Here is an 18,466-nt window from a genome sequence, read left to right on the forward strand (position 1 = left end):
CATGTAAATGGTCCTCAAACGCTCCATTCAACCCCTTTGTTTACCTCCTGAACATAGTGACATCACTGTGTAACGCTAGCGCTTCTATTGGCTATAGCGCTCCATTACAGCGAACGTGATAGGCTAAGGCTCGGGACGTCTCTAAGCAGGTTGACCAATCACAACTGAGCCGGCCAGCCAGCTAACCAATCAGAGCAGACTGGGCTGTGGTTTCAGACAGAGGCAGGAGGAGAAAAATAAAGAGCTTTTTGAACATTAAAGCATGGAGACATGTCCCAGACACTACATACAAATATCAACCTGAAAATGAGCAGAATGTCCCTTTTTAGTTCATTTCTAATTCTTATTTAGCATTTGATATTACGTACTTTTCCTGGTTTTAAAGCGTGCATTTCAGTAGAGTGGTGTCCTGTTCAGACTTCTAACCGTGCAACAGTGTGCCTTTACTCACTTAGACATGACTAATAAGTATTTTGGAAAAGCTCTAGTCCGTCTGAGCTACCCAAACAAGTGATATTTTGCAGAAAGGTCAGACATTGTCACACTCATTTTGTCTAGCGCTGTTCCTTAAAACTCTCTCGCACCGCCTCTGTTTTGTAATGAGCACTTCCTGTTTTGAAATGGAGGTGCAATAGGTCCTACATTTCTTTCTTCGACCTGTTTCAATCCGCAATGGAATTCTTCTTCTGACCTTTCTTATCTTTTGTAGTTGATCTCTTTTACTGATCGCTTCTAAAAGATAACCAGTTTTTTTTATACTCACTATCACACACATTCTACACAGAAATAAAAAGCCCAAAAAAAGTTCAGAAACAGGAAGTGTAGTCTGCTGCTCACGCCCTCCTTGCACCCGCACTTAAAAAAAAGAAGCCAGTTTGAAGGGGGAAATGTGATGATGAACTGAGTGTTCTTCGTCCAAATGCATCTGTGTTCCCGTGTGTGCTTACTCCTGAACACAGCTGATCGCTGGACAATAAGGAAGCCTTCAGAGCTCCACCGCTGCAGTTTCTAACTCTCACCGGCCGCCACTGACTCTCTGTTCTTCTTCTCTTTCTCTCCCCCCCCCTCACCTCCTCTGCCTCCATGCAGTCCTCCAGCTCAAACTCCAGCAGAGACGCACACGAGAGGAGCTGGTCAGCCAAGGGATCATGCCACGTAAGTCATTCTACTTTAATAAATGTTCTGTATTCTGCAGGTCGTCATACACCTTACACCAGGGATGCATCGCAGGAAGAGCTCTAACTGAAAGTCTCCTCGCAAGATGTGTTGTGTGAGAAAGTGCTTGATGATGCTTAATAGGAACTTGTGCTGACCGTGTGTGTGTGTGTGTGTGTGTGTGTGTGTCTTTTGAGCCAAGGTCAAAGAGTTTAGCTGCAGCCTCCAACAGCAGATCGATTGCTTTAATACATAAATGCTGCACCCCAAAGTGTATTGATTCATTAGTCAAACGTGCCGTGTGATTATCCTCTGGGTTTCTTTAGTTAAAACGGTATTTTGAGACGTTTTTGCATCCACTTTTCCGCCGTAAATGTCAGCCCCGTATATACATGAGTTTGTCACATTTAGTTGTGTTTTTTATGTTATCAAATAGGGCAGCTTCCTCTTCTTCTGTATCCACTTCCTGTTTCACAGTTCCGCTCATCACAAGAGGCAGAGATGGGTTTTAGTTTTTTTTAGAGTTTCTTCTGTTTCGGTGTAGATTTGATCTGTGGGCATCAAGAAGGAGTTCTTTCTTCAAGAAGACTCTTTGTTAAAGAGCACGCAGCACTCAGCCACATACATTACACTGTAGGGTAGATTATCTGCTATGGCAGAGCGAGTGTGGAGTAGAAGAAGAAATGAAAATGAAAATAGTTAGCCAACACGTTGAAGCAGATCAACTTTAGATGCACGACTACTTTTTTTAGATGAAGGTTTGAATGAAAACTGGAGCCTTCGTCACCCATGCATGCATGTCCTTAAACGTTGGACTTCTCTCAGCTGCTGCATCCTCATTGACTTTAATCCAAAGGGACAATAAGTGCATTCAAACCAACAAAAAAAGCAGGTAATATTACATTACACTTAATTTAGTACGATTTCTGTGCAATAAACCTTGTGGATATGAACTCAATGCGGCAAGAAACATGACGGTACATCCGCCTAACCTTTAAAGTGCTTGTGGATTACCTTCAAACCTTTGAAGGGGTGCAATCATATAGAAAATGCTCCAATAATTGACAATACATTTATATTTCATCCATATTTTGACGTCAGACTCGATTTTGTGCTATATTGCTGATACTGTAATATCACACAAGTGTCTTTCCCAGTTTTTTAAGCATGCATTATAGTGAAGTGATGTCTATTCTTGGATATAACTCCCTGTTATAGCTGGTATAATATTCACCTTCTCCTATTTATTCAGTATATCCACATTACATAGGGCGGTGGTGGCGAAGTCCATAGGGGCTTGGCCTGGGAACTGGAAGGTCACCAGTTCAAGTCCCCGAAAGACCAAGTGCCACCGTGGTGTCCCTGAGCAAGACACTGGTTACCTACACTGCTCCCCGGGCGCCGTACATAATGGCAGCCCACTGCTCCTAACACTAGGATGGGTCAAATGCAGAGACCACATTTCGTTGTCCTAGTACTTGTACTCTGTGCAATGACAATAAAGTTGAATCTTAATCTTAATCTTACTGATGATGCGTTATTTTATTTATTTTTTGGTGTGGCTCAGCTCTAGTCCAACCTATATCGATACCAGTGAATTATTTTGAATTCTGTGGCAGTGGTTCTTCCCCCACACTATCCAGCTTCAGAAGAGTGCTGGGAACTGGTGCGGGGTCAGTGCTGCTGTGGTTTAGTTCTCACACTGGTTTTGCAGCTGGAGGTGTTAATGAGTAATACTCCACCCTGTGTCTCTCACTAGCAACAGGCTGGGTGTTGTTGAGCAAGGCACTTGACCTCATGGTCGCTGCAGTGATGCTGCAGAGTTGTTGTTGCCTTGTGTCACAATGTGTGAAGCAGGGTGTTCCTCAAACCAAAATGCAGATGCTCCCCGTAAAATGTTAAGGTGATACCAGAAAGCAATATCTCTGTTGGTCAGAAAGGGTTTAGTGAGTCCAGAAATATGAAGATGGGGTCAGATGTCTGGTCAGACGGCAGAGACAGCTTACAGAGAATAAATAGGGGATGGATGTCCGGTGGGTCTGCCGGGGGACGAGTGGCAGGCAGCAGGCTGACACTGAAACTGAGATTTCTGATCCTTTCTTTTACTCTCCTTTCTTCTGGAGAGGAAGTAAAGGAACCGGAGCTCTGGATCTATTTGTTGTTTGAGGTGCGATATATGACTCAGCAGCTTTAAGACATGAAGACACTATTATTTTACACTTCAATCTGATGCAGGATTTTCACTGTTAGCGCCCTCATACTGTATATTTTTATAGAAGAACCCTGCAAACACATTCATTAGTAACCTCTTGTTTGTGTCAGAGAGACACGTATAGCATTGATATTAGTGTCTGGTATTCGTTTAGCAGACGCTCTAGTTTGCAGTGTTGTTATCCAACGTGATTCACTGGAAAACCCTTCCCTTATAACCCTGCTCCTTTGCCTTGAATCAGAGTATGTCTGAGCTGCTGAATGATCAATGTGACCTCTTCAGAGTTGACATTTCTCTTAGATATTCACAAGAGATTAAGGCGTCTGTTTCATGTTCCCAGTATTGAAACCAGATTCCTGTAAGAAGCCTTTAAGGAACAACAGATCATTTTCTTAAAGGGCCGGTTACTCGTTTTGTTGTCTTGCAGTTCATCTCTGTTCTGTTTTTCAGTAAAGCCAGACGCACACTGTGGTGCCTTCCCTGTTTCTGTGAGTCTTTGTAAAGGTAGTGATTGATTGGGCAGCTGTGCAGACATTCAATTGCATTTCCTACCGGCTGCAGAAACAGAATAGGTGTCAATTAGAGCTACATTAAGAGATGGATCATTTCTACTGGCTCATTGTTTTTGGGAAACCCTCGGGTTCAATGCGGCCAACAACGATTAAAACACAACAACAAAAGTGTCATTTAAATACAGATTTTATTTCCACTACGCCTTATCAGTGAACAAGGGGACCGCCTGATGTCATATTCTTAAAACAAACTCTGATCATATTCACGTAATGACCTCAGTCACACTCTTATTTCACCAGCTGATCCTTCACTGTCTGTCAGCAGTGAAGGATCAGCTGACCGGCGGTGTGTTTGTTATGATTTGTGACCGTTTGTTACATAACAGCGTTTGGTATGTGGGTCTTCTTCCTCTCAGCGTCAGGGCTTGTGACATCAGGAACCCCCCCCACACACACACACACATTCAGTACAGTTGACGCCCCGCTGTCTCCAGGATGTCCACACACACCCTCACACGCCTTTTTGGATTTCACCAGCTGTTCTTGACCAATTTTAATGCACGCTTCGTTGCATCACTGTAACTGCCACTCTCCTCTCAATATCCTTCCCTAAATATACTCAACATCTGTATTAGTGTCTCTTTTTATATTAAAAACTCCAAACTTCTTGATATTAAAGACAGATTTGATGTCTTACTTACTTACAGTGCTCTTAGCTAAAGGTCTCAAAGGGAATGCACTGTGTTATGTACAGATTTAACATGAAAATATGAATAATTCTTCATGAAGAAAATGCAGGTTTTTTTGCCTCAAATATTGAGATTCCCTTCATTTCTTGTTTTATCTAATCTGAAATTGAATATTTTTGAGTGTTTTCCTGACCAAACAAGGCATTCTAGGACATGACCTTGGACTTTGAGAAACATTCTTCTATATTTTATGACATTTTCAAGACATTTGATCTAAAAACAAACAGGACGTTAGTTTCTCCTTTAAAGGTAATATTCTCTGTTGAGGCTGTCTGGCTAAAATTGTATAAAAATATGTTTCCACTCACGGCACATAGACACCCCCCCCTCCCTGTCCTCCTCAGTATTGCAGACAGTCGCGGCTGACTGCGGTGATGAATGTAGATTTTCTTTGTGTGCAGCAACTCCTTCCATCAGTCCTCTCTCTCCTCCGTCTGCTCTCTAACGATCCTCTCCAGACTTCTAGTCATCAGAATTTATATTTCCCAGCTACTGTACATCCCTCTGACGTTACACAGACAGTTGTTCTAGGAATAGTTCTGGACGTCTGCTTTCTACGTGCAAGTCACACATCAGTACATGTTTAAAGACATAAATAATAAGCCTGTCATGAAGCAGGGCTGAAGTTGCTGATGTGTTGAAGTATGCAAGAATTTAATTCAAGAGCATTTTGTTTCACACAGGAAATCTTTAGCCATTGTATTCTGACTCAAAGAGCTGCATTGTTAAACGCTCTTCAATGCATCTTAAAGCATCAACATCTCTTCCTTCTGACTTTTAAAATAAAGAGTATCTGCAATGATCCATAAGTAAGATGAACAGATGAATTGTTAGAAAGTAATCATGGTTCCTCTGTGAGCAACATGCGTCCTGGCTTTACAGTACAGGGTTGTTGGTTTTCGTGCAGGAGAGACACTTTGTTTTGGTCGCGGAGTTATACCCGATCCCTTCACTCCGGGAAAGACAAGACACTGCAAACTCCACTTCATATTTATTGGATAGCTTCACCGCTAAACACACACGTTGCTTTGCTAGTCTCCATTGAGCTACTCTGGTGACCTATTATTGACTTTCTGCATCCATACATACTATTTCAATAGAAATCTCAATGCATCTAAGAATCCCTGTTCCCCTCCGTCTCTCCTGGAGTGTCCTGGGGATTAGTGCTTTTTTTTGTGTGAGAAGACCCTGACAAAACAAATGTCCACACACTGTTCTAGGAGAACAAATATGTGGAATAACTACATGAAATAAGGTGAGCATATGAGCTCCCAGGAGGCGGTATGTTTACATTTAGGCAAGGTAACAATATTGTGGTTATAATATGAAGTTTGTCTGATGATCTGACCCCCAAAAAAAACCTAATGTACCTAAGATTAGCCCCCACGACTGGCTATAACTGAACACTTCCTGCAGCTGCTTCGATGTTAAAGCCACAGTCAAAACATGACAATCCATGGCAGGTAAAAATATTCTTTGATACAACCGAGGTTGCATCCTTTGCAGAACAAAATACTTCTTTATCTCTGCAAACACACACACACACACACACACAATTGGCTGTCATCAGAGTGTGTGGTTAGAGAACTGGCCCGCTGACCCTGTGTCCTGCAGGCACTTCTGCTTTAAGTCTGTCTTCCTCTAACAGCCGTCTCTGTTCTCACATTGTGTCTCGCTGAGAGGAGCATCAGTCCTTGGGAGCGCTGTTAATTTCTCTCTCTCTCTCTCTCTCTCTGTCTCTCCTCGCAGCACTGAAGAGCCCGGCAGCCTTTCACGAACAGCGGAGGAGTCTGGAGCGAGCAAGGGTGAGTGTCTTCAAGCACCAAGAGCTCTCTCTCTGTGGGAACACTCACACTGTGTTCAAACAGCAGACGATGCAAAGATGCGGCCTGAGCACCGGCAGAGAGGGAGAGGAAGACCTTGCGATTGCTGGAGTTTTTAATATTACAGCGCAACGAGTTAAATTGCATGGCTTAAAGGTTTCCCAAAGGTGCATTTGTTTTTGCAGAATTGCCTGGTGAAAAATTCAATATTTTAGGGGTGTCGTTTTCAAGGCATTGGCAAAAAACTGTCTAGCGCCCTCACCCATCCCCTAGAAATGTGGTAGGTGTATGTTGGATGGTGAGACGCACAGAAAAGCCTCTTGGTGCCATACTGTAAACCCAACAGGAAGTCGCACATTTCGAATTTTATGTGCACGATTTAGCCCGTTTTTTAACAAGCTCCTCCTACAGTTTTCATCTGATCGACTTCAAATTCGATCTGTTCCTTAATTTATACTTTATCTATTTAAAAAGTAAGTCCTACGTGATGAGCTAAGAGGCCATCTAAGTGATGGACCAATCACAACAGAGCCGGCCAGCTAACCAATCAGAGCAGACTGGGCTCTGGTTTTAGACAGAGGGTGAAAAGAGGTGCTGCAGCACAGGCAGTATGAGAGAAATAAAGAGCTTTCTGAACATTAAAGCATGGAGACATGTTCCAATAGAGTCACAGAATGCAAATATGAAGCTGAAAATGAGCAGAATATGTCCTCTTTAAATGACTAGGAACCCTGAAGGCAGCACTCTTTAAATAAACAGCTTAGCTTTATTAGCATATTTTCTTATAACCCAAGGTCAGATCTACCTCTTGCTGCCATCTGGAGCTGCAAAGTTACTCAGTGAAGATTTAAATGCATAATCTGTGATACCCCGTGTGTGTTAGTGGATGCTTTCAGAAGTAGCTTAGGGTTAGCGAAGGACAAAGAGAGAAAGCAACCACTGCAGGAACTCCATCCACAGGAAATGTAGTTAAAGTGAGGTCACTGTATTAGCAATGACACATCAGCATCCCCCCTCCTCTCTTTATTGTTCCTCATCCTTCTGCTTGTGATCCTCCTCCCTTACGTCCATATTGTGTGATTTCCCGCAGACCGAGGACTATCTGAAGAGGAAGATCCGGAGTCGTCCTGAGCGCTCGGAGCTGGTCAGGATGCACATTCTGGAGGGTGAGCTTTTTAAGAAGAACCACACTTTCATACTCAAGAACATTCATGATGCAGTGTAGAATGAAAGATTCAATTCTGCATGAAACTTCCTCAAAAAAAGGAACCATACAGTGAACAAAACAGAACCAATTCCATCTGATAAGGTTAACATATAGTTCCTATTTCATATTTATATGTGGCATGAGAAGAGCACTTGCTTTTCTGAGAATGTGACGGCATTGCACAAGCACTATGAAGCCTGGGGTTGCCACATACCCCCGATTTAAGATCGTTCATTCATGATACTTCATTGAAAGTGTGTTTGTTTGCATCCTATTGGTGTATAAGTGTGATGCTGTCTCAATGCTGCAAGGTGCACCGGCTTTAGTGTTGGTTATGGAATTGAATTTGAATGTAAACCCAGGAACCTTTGAAAAACTCATATTTTAAAACACAACTCTGACGTTTTCTGTCTTAAACTGTTTCAAAAAGATCAATTTTTATGGTTCTAACCGACCGAGGTAGTGGGAACATGGCACAAACATAGCAGAAGTAATAAACATACATGTGATACATTAGCACATTAGCACGAATGTAGCCTCAATATCTATAATCTGCAGAATTGTCACTTTTTTGTCTTTAAAAAGGTAGATACCTGATCTTTTCCTGCAGATCAGAATGAATCCGTTGGTGAATGAATGTTAATGCATGTTCTCTCCCCCCCCCCCCCCCCCCCCCCCCCCCCCCACAGAGACGTCTGCAGAGCCTTCCCTGCAGGCCAAGCAGCTGCAGCTGAAGCGAGCACGGCTGGCCGACGACCTCAACGACAAGATCTCCCACCGGCCCGGACCCATCGAGCTGGTGCACAAGAACATCCTGTCTGTGGACCTGCCTGTGCACTCACCTCTGGGTAACACACACACACACACACACACACACACACACACACACTCACTCACTCACTCACTCACTCACTCACTCACTCACTCACTCACTCACTCACTCACTCACTCACTCACTCACTCACTCACTCACTCACTCACTCACTCACTCACTCACTCACTCACTGTACAGCGTGTGCACACCTGGTACAGATGAACATAAAAACATATTGTACTTTTAAGTGAGCATGTAGGAACAGGGATGCACACACACTTGCACAACATGCAGCAACACTCACCAAACATCATGCTCTTTAAAGTTCAGTCAACCCCAAAGTGAATTTCCTCACCTCTCCTGATGAATTTATGGAGCCATTAAGGGATGAGTGCAGGTGTTGAAGTCTAGTTAAAACACGTTGACCTCTGTTATTGAGCTGTATGCTCTAAAGTCTAATTTACGGTCTCTGAACACACCTTGAGATGTCAAATTTCAACATCCAGGCATCTACACACACCTGTGATAGAGTATTTTAAGAGTGAGTGTACAAACACACACGTCTTACAGGTTGCATCATCTTCCTGGATGATAAACCTCACAGTAGCGCTGCTACAGGAGTGACACAACACAAATGTGTGTACATACTCCCATTAGGAAACACTGTACGGCATACAGTGTTGTATAACTTCTCTAAATGACTCATCACTGTTTAGAAATCAAACAGGGATGAGTGTGTGAAGTGTTTGCCCTCTGGACACAAACACAAGATACACTCCTACATTTTTTACTGAGCACAGAAGTTTAATCTCCCACCAGATGTAATGATAATGATGTTGGGTTACAGATTCTCCAAAGGGTGAGAGCTCCTCTCTGGATGAAGACAGCTGTGATGCTCTGTCCCCGGATCAGCTGACCAATCACGACTCTCCGCTGAGCGCCGTCCCACAGCTGTCCCCCTCCGACCTTCTCAGCAGCAACGGGGACATGTCTCCCACACAGGTAACAAGACGGAGGATTGAAGGGATATATATATCAGAATTATGGGGCAACTTGCACCCACTGTCTTAAAAATGAGGGCTTTTACAACTTGTTTCAGACACCTTTTTGCCAACACGATAAAAACAGAAAAGCATATTAATTGAGTTCCTAAGTGTGCCATCGTCTGAGACGGGTCTAATAATTCAGGCTTTATTAAATAGTCTGGAAATAGTAAATGTAGTTACAAAATGTGCATGCTTAAGTTCATTTCCAAATGTAATTGTAAGACGTTTGGAGCATTGATGTAATAAAATAATACACTTGACCATCCTGCACTGCACCGCTGATTAGTAGACTGAGCAAAGTCTTGATTTGTTACGAAAACCTTACTTAGTCTTTGTGATTTTTACATTTTGAGGCATTTTTTGCTGATAAAACATGGATTAAAGGACATTCTGTGATTTTTAGGAGGCATTTTTACCTGTTAGTCCTTTAATTTGTCACTATCACACTGACATTTACACAGAGAGAATGCATGTTGTCTTTAAACATAATACATGTGGAGGCTTGTTGATTTCTTAGACTAAAGAGAATCAAACAACTTGAACTGATTAAACAAACCGACAGATTTTAGATTCATTTGAATGAAATGAATGATAAACTTGATCACACCCCTAACCTGTTATCTCTTCTCAGTTCATTACACAGTCCCCCCCCACTCCTTCTCCTCCTCCTCCTCCTCCACCACCACCACCTCCTCCTCCTCTCCAGGTGAATGGGTCAGACTCCTCCCCTTTCACAAAAGTCACCAATGGGACGATGGTGACTTTAACTAACTCCCGCCCTACTGGACATGTCAAGGTACACGTGACTGTCTTTTTACCCCCTCCAGTAAATATAGATATTAATATTGTGGTACAATGTGCACACTTTCCACTTTTAGTTCTACTTTATTTTAACTTTTGTTGGACATTTTATCTGAAATTCAACTTTTTATATAATTATTTTATTTCTTTATTGCACAATTTAACTTAAACTTGTCATGTTTTTAAAATTGTATTTTTATTTAATCCTTCATTTAAAATATTACTAATGTTTGTATTAGTTAGTTTTTATTGCATATTTTTACTTTAATTTCAAATGTTTATTTTATTAAATATGACATTTTACTTCTGATTTTATATTTATATAAATACATATATATATATTTATATTTAAATGTATTTATTATTTTAATTGCGAATGTATGCTTCTTTTTATATATCTTTATATGTACCATTTATTTTGATTTTATGTATTTCAAAAAACCAAATTTCCCCCAGTATAAATAAAGTATTCTGATTCAACCCACAGATTTGATGACTTAATAACCCTAATCTCTATTTTTGAAGCAGCTATAAGCGTCTTAACTCTTCCTCATTTCCTCACTTCCTCCCCCTAACCCTGGTTCTCACACTTTGTCTCCAGTCTCAGAACAAGATGAGTTCAGACCGTCCTCCTCAGAGACCCAAGAAACCAAAGGACAGCAAACCCAAGGTCAGCTTTCTGTTTCATTTTACTGAAGAGTTCAAGCAAACACATATTTTCAGGCACGGTCGTTGATCGTCTAGGAACTACCAAAGAACTGAGGTTCTTCCAGTTTCTCCATCTGTGGCTTTGGTGTCAGTCCTCTCAGAATAAGAGAGACTTTTTGACATTTTCCAGTCACACAATCCAGAAATAGAAAGAGGAAGGGATACCTTTTTTTGCTAACCCTAACCAGAATAAAGATGGTGTTTCTCTGAATAGAAATCACCCACTTCCTGACAGTGGGGATGTCATATCTGTTGAACTCAACCTTTTCTGTCTCCGGCTGCAGGTGAAGAAGCTGAAGTACCACCAGTACATCCCTCCAGACCAGAAGGCAGACAAAGAGCGCCCCCCCCAGATGGACTCGTCCTACGCCAAGCTCCTCCACCAGCAGCAACTCTTCCTGCAGCTGCAGATCCTCAACCAGCAGCAGCAGCACTACAACTACCACACCATCTTGCCCGCGCCCCCCAAGTGAGTGTCCGGCAGAGGTTTTATTCAAAGGCTGCGGTATTATTGTCAAAAAAGCAGGTCCTTTGTTGCTTCTCTAACCACTTTTCCTTAACCTTAGGGACAAACGTCATGGGGTTAGGGAAAGATGCGCAGGAGAACTCATCAGGACTTAGGAAAAGAAACTGCACCGACACTTCGAGACGTCTTTATGGGGTGTCAGAGGACGTTATCGATGTGTGTCTGCTGTGCAAAACCACAATTTTAGAGATGGACTACTCAAAGCATCTAGATACTTTGCCTCTGTGTTCATATTCAAGGGGACAAAAGTGATAAATATATTACTTTTTTGTTGTAGCCGCAATGCATTGTGGGACAGCATTATCCCCTTTATTTGGGAAAGCACAGCCCAGTGTGTCCTTCGTTTAAGGAGATAACAAACGGAGCATTGAAGCTCTTTTCTTATCATGTAGAGAAATCAAAAAGCTCTTATCATGGCCGCGACTTCCGGTACTTTGGGATATTTCCTTCCTAAGCAAAAAAAACGATTTGACCGCGCCCCCCCGCCCCCCAGGAGTCACTATTCCTCCTCTTATTAAACCCATGGTCATTACTGTTGGTTACTTGTGCAGCACGGCCTGCAAGCGGGTGTCTTTATGACTTCCTCTCTGCCTCTCTGCTGTGGTTCTTCAGTCAGTCTGAAGAGCCGGGAGCTCAAAACAGAATCTTGATCCCAGATAAGCCTCGGTGCTGTGGTAAAAACAGAGTGTGGAAAGCAATATCCATATTTTTCTGCTTCCTGTCTCCACCAGGCCTCCTACTGAGCAGCCTCCAACCACAAACTCTGGCCCCTCCCCCTCCCGCAGCGTTTCTACGACGACCAACACCACATCCAATCAGAGCGCGGCTTCCCGTCAGAGCCAATTAGCAGCGGGCGGCGCCAAACCAGGGAGTCTGCCCGCCAACCTGGATGAGTTCAAGGTACATAGAAACTTTCCCCAGAGTCAGAACAGTAGACAATTATACATCTAGCTATATATTTTAAGTTACAATAAAACCAGCTTGTTTTTTGATAGAATAAATAATAACTTTATTAATCCGGAAGGACAATTTTGTGCAAAATATTGATAAAAAATTACAAAAACCGGATAATGAAAAATAATAAAGCATTAAAAATGAATTCTATTAGAGGTATAACTAACCCCAACCCAACAACTATGTATTAAAGGACCTCAGGAAGTGAGTTTTAATCATTTCTAGCGTCTAATACAATTAGAAATTATGTTTTAAAGGATTTTGGTGCTAGAATTTACAAGATTAAGGTAAAAGTTTTTGAATAGAAAACTTTATTAAGAGAAGGATACCTTTTTATATTTAGAAAAGAACTTCACAATTCAACAGCTGATGTGTTTTTAAATTATCTTTCTAACTCATTTATCACGTATATGTCCTCTAAAAGTAAATCTAAATCATAAAGTCCCAAACTTTAGCTGTGAAGGTAAAATTGTCCAATATTTTACAAGTTATTTACTCACTTTATCCTCTTAGAAAGCAGATATCCTGCTCTCTTTCGTTCTGAGTCAAATCCCCCTTGTTGACTTCTGCTCTGGCTTTTCCACATCCAGGTCGCCGAGTTGAAACAGGAACTGAAGCTGCGTGGTCTGACCGTCTCCGGCACCAAGAACGATCTGATCGAGAGACTCCGCAACTACCAGGAGCAAAACGGAGGCAACGCAGCTGCGCTGAAGAACGGCGTCTCGCAACCACACCATCAGACCGGGACATCTGGCACCATCACACCCTCTCCAAACACAACCTCCACCCCCGACCATCATCCAGGAGAGGGCGGGTTTAAGTTGGACCTTTCCTCGCTGGGTCCGGTGATCCCGGGGCGGGTCATGAGGTTCGGCAGCACCAGCTCCAGCCCCCCGATGTCTCCGACCCCCTCTGAGAGGTCACTGGCCGGGATGAGTCCCGACGAGACGAGCTGCAATGGAGACATGTTCGGAGAAATGGTGAGGGTTGATACGAAGCACAGACACCTGTAGAGACACCTGTAAAGACTCCCGTAGAGACACTTGTAGAGAGACCTGGAAAGACTCCCGTAGAGACATCCGTAGAGACACCTGTAGAGACTCCCGTAGAGAGTCCTGTAGATATACCCGTAGAGACATCCGTAGAGACTCCCGTAGAGAGTCCTGTAGAGACACCCGTAGAGACACAGGTAGAGACTCCCGTAGAGACTCCTGTAGAACACATTTTCTAATCTAAACCCTGTTCTTGTTGTCTTTCCCCTCAGGTGAGCTCTCCTCTCACCCAGCTCACCCTGCACCCGTCTCCTCAGCACCCCTCAAATGTCTCCCCGCTCTCCACGGTCAAAGAGGAGACTCACAGCTCCTGCAGACTCTCCTCCACCTCCACTTCACCTGCAGAGCCTCTATCTGCTGCAGCCATGGACACGTCCTCCCTAGAGAAGGACCAGATGCTGCAGGAGAAGGACAAGCAGATCGAGGAGCTGACCCGCATGCTGAGGCAGAAGCAGCGGCTGGTGGAGACGCTGCGGTCGCAGCTGGAGCAGGGGAAGGTGACTGGCGGAGCAGAGACGGGAGGAAGTGACAAAAGCAGACCCGAGGTGAAGCTTCAAACTCTGATAAAAGCTTCAGCCATCCAACCCCCAACTCTCCCTAATGGCGTGGTGGTGAATGTGAAGAAGGAGCTGGAGCCCGAGGAGGGGATGGAAGGCGTGACGGAGGGGAAGAAAGCCGCCCAGCCGATGCAGTGCAGTCAGGAGACGCTGCTCCGGCTGCAGCAGATCCACCGGCTGCAGATCCAGCAAGCGGAGCACAAGCACACCCTGCAGCCCAAACAAAAAGCCTGCGAGGCTACGTCCACCTCTCAGAAGCTCCAGCAGCAGAGAAAGGAGGCTCAGCTCCTGCTCCAGCAGCAGCAGCAACTGCAGCAGCTCATCATCCAGCAGACGCAGCAGAAGCAGCTCCAGGCGCAGCAGAAGCTAGCACAGCAGCAGAAGCTCAGCCAGCAGAAGTCGGTGCAGCTCAAACAGGTTCCTCACAGCGTGCAGAGGAGCCAGCTGAAGCAGGTCCAGGTGCAGATCCAGAAGACTGCGGGGACCCAGAGCCAGCAGAGGAAGCAGCTGAGGGCGCAGCAGCGGCAGCAGCAGAGGCAGCAGGCGGCCGCCGTCAGCACGCAGCCGGTAAGAGACGGAGGCTCCATCTCAGTTTGGATGAATTGTAAAGAATAAAAATATAACTCGTATAAACTCTCTCTGTGTCCAGGTGACTCCGGTCTTCGTCAACCAGCAGAACAGCTCTCAGATACAGACTCAGGCCATCTCTCTGGACCTGCTGAAGGCCAACGGCACCCCGACGCTGGTCACCGACAGCAACGGAAACCACTACCTGATCGCTCTGACCAATCACAGCGCAGAGGGGCAGAACGGAGGGTCCTCATTGGCCAAACCCAACGGACGCATCACACTGCAGGTACGGGGAAACCTTATATTCCTCTGTGGACTGAACACGGTTAATAATCTGTGATTATAGACTAATAATATGAGTTGATGTGATCTGTTCTTGTTGTTTAGAGGTTGCAGTCGACTCCGACTAAACTCCCCAGCACTGACAGCCAATCAAAAGAGCCGCTAGAGCCCGAGCCAATCAAAAAGGTACATCAATGACTCTACTTTTGAATATTTATTTACCTTTTCATTGATTTCTTTTGCCTTTATTTGACAGTGTAGATGCAGGACATTTAAATACTTACTTTAAAAATGTTTTTTTTTAAATGATTTTATGTTATTTTTGTATTTTTTCTTCTCTTTGCTTTTTTCAAACTTAGAATCTTTGAAACAATCTCTTAATTTATTTCTATTTTTATTTTATATTTATTTATTTTACTTCGTCTGCAAAGTCTTCTATAAATGTGTTTTGCATGTATTCATATAAATACAAGCTTAAAGCTCGAGAACACAAAAGACTTATGTACAAAATAGATTTCCATGCTCCTTGAACCTAAGCTTATTTTGAACACATCTTTAAGTCTTATGTCTACCAGGTAATTAATTGTACTGTCAATGAACAGTAAGTCTGTCTGCATCCACTGAGCAGTGACGCCTTCCTGCCACAAGGGGTCGCCACTGACGCAGTGTAAAGATCACCACCACTGTTCATGTGAATTTAATTTACGGACACAATAAATAACACAGTAATACAAATAATAATAATATAATCACAACACTAGACAAACAGACATTTAATTCAAGTCAGAGGGTAAAAGAAATGAGCTCACTCTGAAAGACAATAAATACAATAAAATAATTATAAAAACTAATCGAAATAAAGAATGGGAAACGCTCTTATCCCGCAAACACGTTATCCTTTACCTTGAAGCGTCTGCTCCTGAATGAATATAATACTTCAGGTTAGTAACATATCTTCCTCTGATCCCTGCAGGGGCAGAAGGCGGGGCTTCACCTGGACACCAGCGGCTCCCCTCAGCACAGCCTGTCCGTCACAGCCCCCCCCAGCCTGCAGCCGTTCTTCGACGACATGTCGGACTCTGAAAGCCAAAGCAGCTTGATCTCCTCCCTGAAGGTAAACTCTCCCTCCTCCTCGTCCTCCTCAGATACCCTCCCCATCATCTCCTCCTGGTTTACTCCTCATTAACTCTTCTCCTTGTTTCTTCTCTGTTTCCTCTCATCCCGTCCCTCAGAGAGAGGAGGTGTGTTTGCCGTACGACCGACACACACTTTTCACCCCCCCCTCTCCCAAACACAACTCTTCCCTCTCTTCCAAGCGCTCCAAAGTACGTCCTCTTTCCTCCGTCTGTCCTTTAGTGTCATCCCTTTTCTGTCTCTCGCTCCACCTCCCCTCTCTCTGTCTCTCTCTCTCTGTGTGATTGAAGTGTCAGTAGAGCTTGATGTTGGTCACTGATGGAGGTCTTGTCTCTCAGCAGGAGAACGGCGTCAACAGTCAGCAGATGGACGACCTGTTCGACATCCTGCTGAAGAGTGGAGGTAAAAATGTTTATTTACACACACACACACACACACACACACCACACACACACACACACACACACACACACACACACACACGATGAGTCATGTTCTGATGACGCTTCTCGCTCCTCTTCAGAAATCCCCGGCTTCAAAGGAAACCCGGACCCTTCCCTCGCCCCTCTGCACTCCGACCCTCCCTCCCCAGTCTCACCTCTGTCTCCCCTCCACCTCTCCCCCCCCACCCCGACAGAGCCCCTCGCCTCCCCCTCCTCAGGCAGCGGGCGCCTGGAGGATTTCCTGGAGAGCACCACGGGGGCCCCCCTGCTGGGCGTGGAGCCGGACGGTGGCCTGACGCTGATCGACGACCTGCACAGCCAGATGCTGAGCACCCCCAGCATCCTGGACCACCCGCCCTCCCCCATGGACACGTCAGACCTGGGCTTCTCCCCCCACCCTGCCGGGCTGGACTTCGACAGCATGGACTGGCTGGACATCTCCATGGTGAGAGGAGTAGGGGGAGGAGGAAGCAACGGGGGAGAAGAGACCAGTTTAGCCCCTCTGGTGCCGCACACCCCCCCGAGCGTCTTCTCCACCGACTTCCTGGACAGCTCGGACCTGCAGCTGCACTGGGAGTCGTGCCTGTAGCCCCCGTCTGTACTCCGTGCACATACAGAAACATTTTCTATGCTGTCTCTACCACTGCGGGGGGGCACTGACACATGCAGTTTGATGAGGGCGGGTCTAGAAGGGGACTCCTGACGGGGTCCGGTTCGACTCCACAGTCCTGCAGCGGGTCACTGTGATGCAACGTGCTAAACATTTGAGCGGTTTAGATGGGGGGGGGGGGGGGGGGGGGGTTGAGTGTCAGTGCCTCCTAAACTTTGCACTAACGCTGAATCTGATTGGTTGTGTTCAAACTGGACTCTGCCCACACTAGTGAAAAAAAACACGGTCATTATTTGACTTTTTGAGAGGAAACCATATCAGTGGCACCAGTTTCTGAATTGACGCCCCCCCCCCCCTCCGTGGAGGCTGCGTATTATCGGTAACATTATGGCAGACCACTATGTATTGCTGTATATGGGGTGTATATTATCAATTGTCCATACGACTTATTTTTTCTTTGCTGGTTGCTTTAGAATCGAGCTCGCCGGCTGGGGATCATAGGCTGAGGGCGGGGCCTCCAACACTTGGACCTTGTCATTTTTTAATGAAAAAACTGTAAAAAAATAAATAAACATACTATAAAAAACTCACAGGCTGCGTCTGTTTTCATTTTACACGGTCACAACTCAAGGTGTTATAGTTATTTGTTCAAAATAAGTTGTGAAATAAATTCAAAGACTGAAATAATCAGTAAATTGTTGAAATCTTGTTAAAACGAATAATAATCAATTTAAATGTAACCTTAATTCATCTCAGTTTTAGAGTTTTACCTGCAATATGTATTCAAAAAAAAGGAGAAAATTAATTTGATAAATACAGTGATTTCTCAAGAATTATAGCCAAAATAAATATTTTAAAAATAAGACAAAAGGATAATAATCAAGTAAGTATTATATGGAAGATGAAAAGGACATTTAAAACAAAGTATAAAATAATAAACTAAATGAAACAAATCATTGAAACACAACAGTATTATAACCTTGGTTAAAACAGACGATTCAAATAAAATACAATATCAGATATAATCGAATAGTCCTATTCCTTGTGCTCATCAGGATGCTCTCTTTATTCATCCTGATTTATTACTTTATTATTTATTACTTGCTATTATTAAATCATTAGTAATCTGCTTTATGGTTCCATTGTATCCTTGGAGTTAACAGAAGGGCCGCAAGAGGGAGCCATTGTGAAGAAACCAGCTGTTTTCATCCATCATTTGAAGAGAGGAAACAGGTACAGTTTTCAGCCAATTTACGCACAGCGAATACAATGCTTTATGTATCACGTCCTTTTGAACCCCTTCATGATCAA

At 44.0% G+C, this 18,466-nt stretch overlaps 1 protein-coding gene across 14 annotated transcripts in view; it reads left to right on the forward strand.

The window, feature by feature from the left end:
- Positions 1-17,745, forward strand: part of mrtfab (myocardin related transcription factor Ab) — a 44,455-nt gene extending 26,710 nt beyond the window's left edge. For 6 of the 14 annotated variants that reach the window (XM_063893181.1, XM_063893193.1, XM_063893189.1 and 3 more), the window contains 17 exons: positions 1,090-1,155; positions 6,378-6,433; positions 7,542-7,617; positions 8,348-8,506; positions 9,320-9,474; positions 10,150-10,314; positions 10,921-10,989; positions 11,312-11,496; positions 12,285-12,453; positions 13,098-13,487; positions 13,772-14,683; positions 14,766-14,972; positions 15,074-15,154; positions 15,942-16,082; positions 16,201-16,293; positions 16,441-16,504; positions 16,626-17,745. In XM_063893181.1, coding sequence (XP_063749251.1) covers positions 1,090-1,155; positions 6,378-6,433; positions 7,542-7,617; positions 8,348-8,506; positions 9,320-9,474; positions 10,150-10,314; positions 10,921-10,989; positions 11,312-11,496; positions 12,285-12,453; positions 13,098-13,487; positions 13,772-14,683; positions 14,766-14,972; positions 15,074-15,154; positions 15,942-16,082; positions 16,201-16,293; positions 16,441-16,504; positions 16,626-17,134 — 3,497 coding nt within the window. In that variant the 3' untranslated portion in view covers positions 17,135-17,745. The remainder of the gene's footprint in view (positions 1-1,089; positions 1,156-6,377; positions 6,434-7,541; positions 7,618-8,347; positions 8,507-9,319; positions 9,475-10,149; positions 10,315-10,920; positions 10,990-11,311; positions 11,497-12,284; positions 12,454-13,097; positions 13,488-13,771; positions 14,684-14,765; positions 14,973-15,073; positions 15,155-15,941; positions 16,083-16,200; positions 16,294-16,440; positions 16,505-16,625) is intronic. The other 8 variants (XM_063893182.1, XM_063893195.1, XM_063893187.1 and 5 more) reach the window with 7 other exon arrangements.
- Positions 17,746-18,466: the final 721 nt, after the last annotated feature.

Source organism: Eleginops maclovinus, chromosome 10, assembly GCF_036324505.1.
Source record: "Eleginops maclovinus isolate JMC-PN-2008 ecotype Puerto Natales chromosome 10, JC_Emac_rtc_rv5, whole genome shotgun sequence".
In the NCBI taxonomy this organism is placed as follows: domain Eukaryota; kingdom Metazoa; phylum Chordata; class Actinopteri; order Perciformes; family Eleginopidae; genus Eleginops; species Eleginops maclovinus.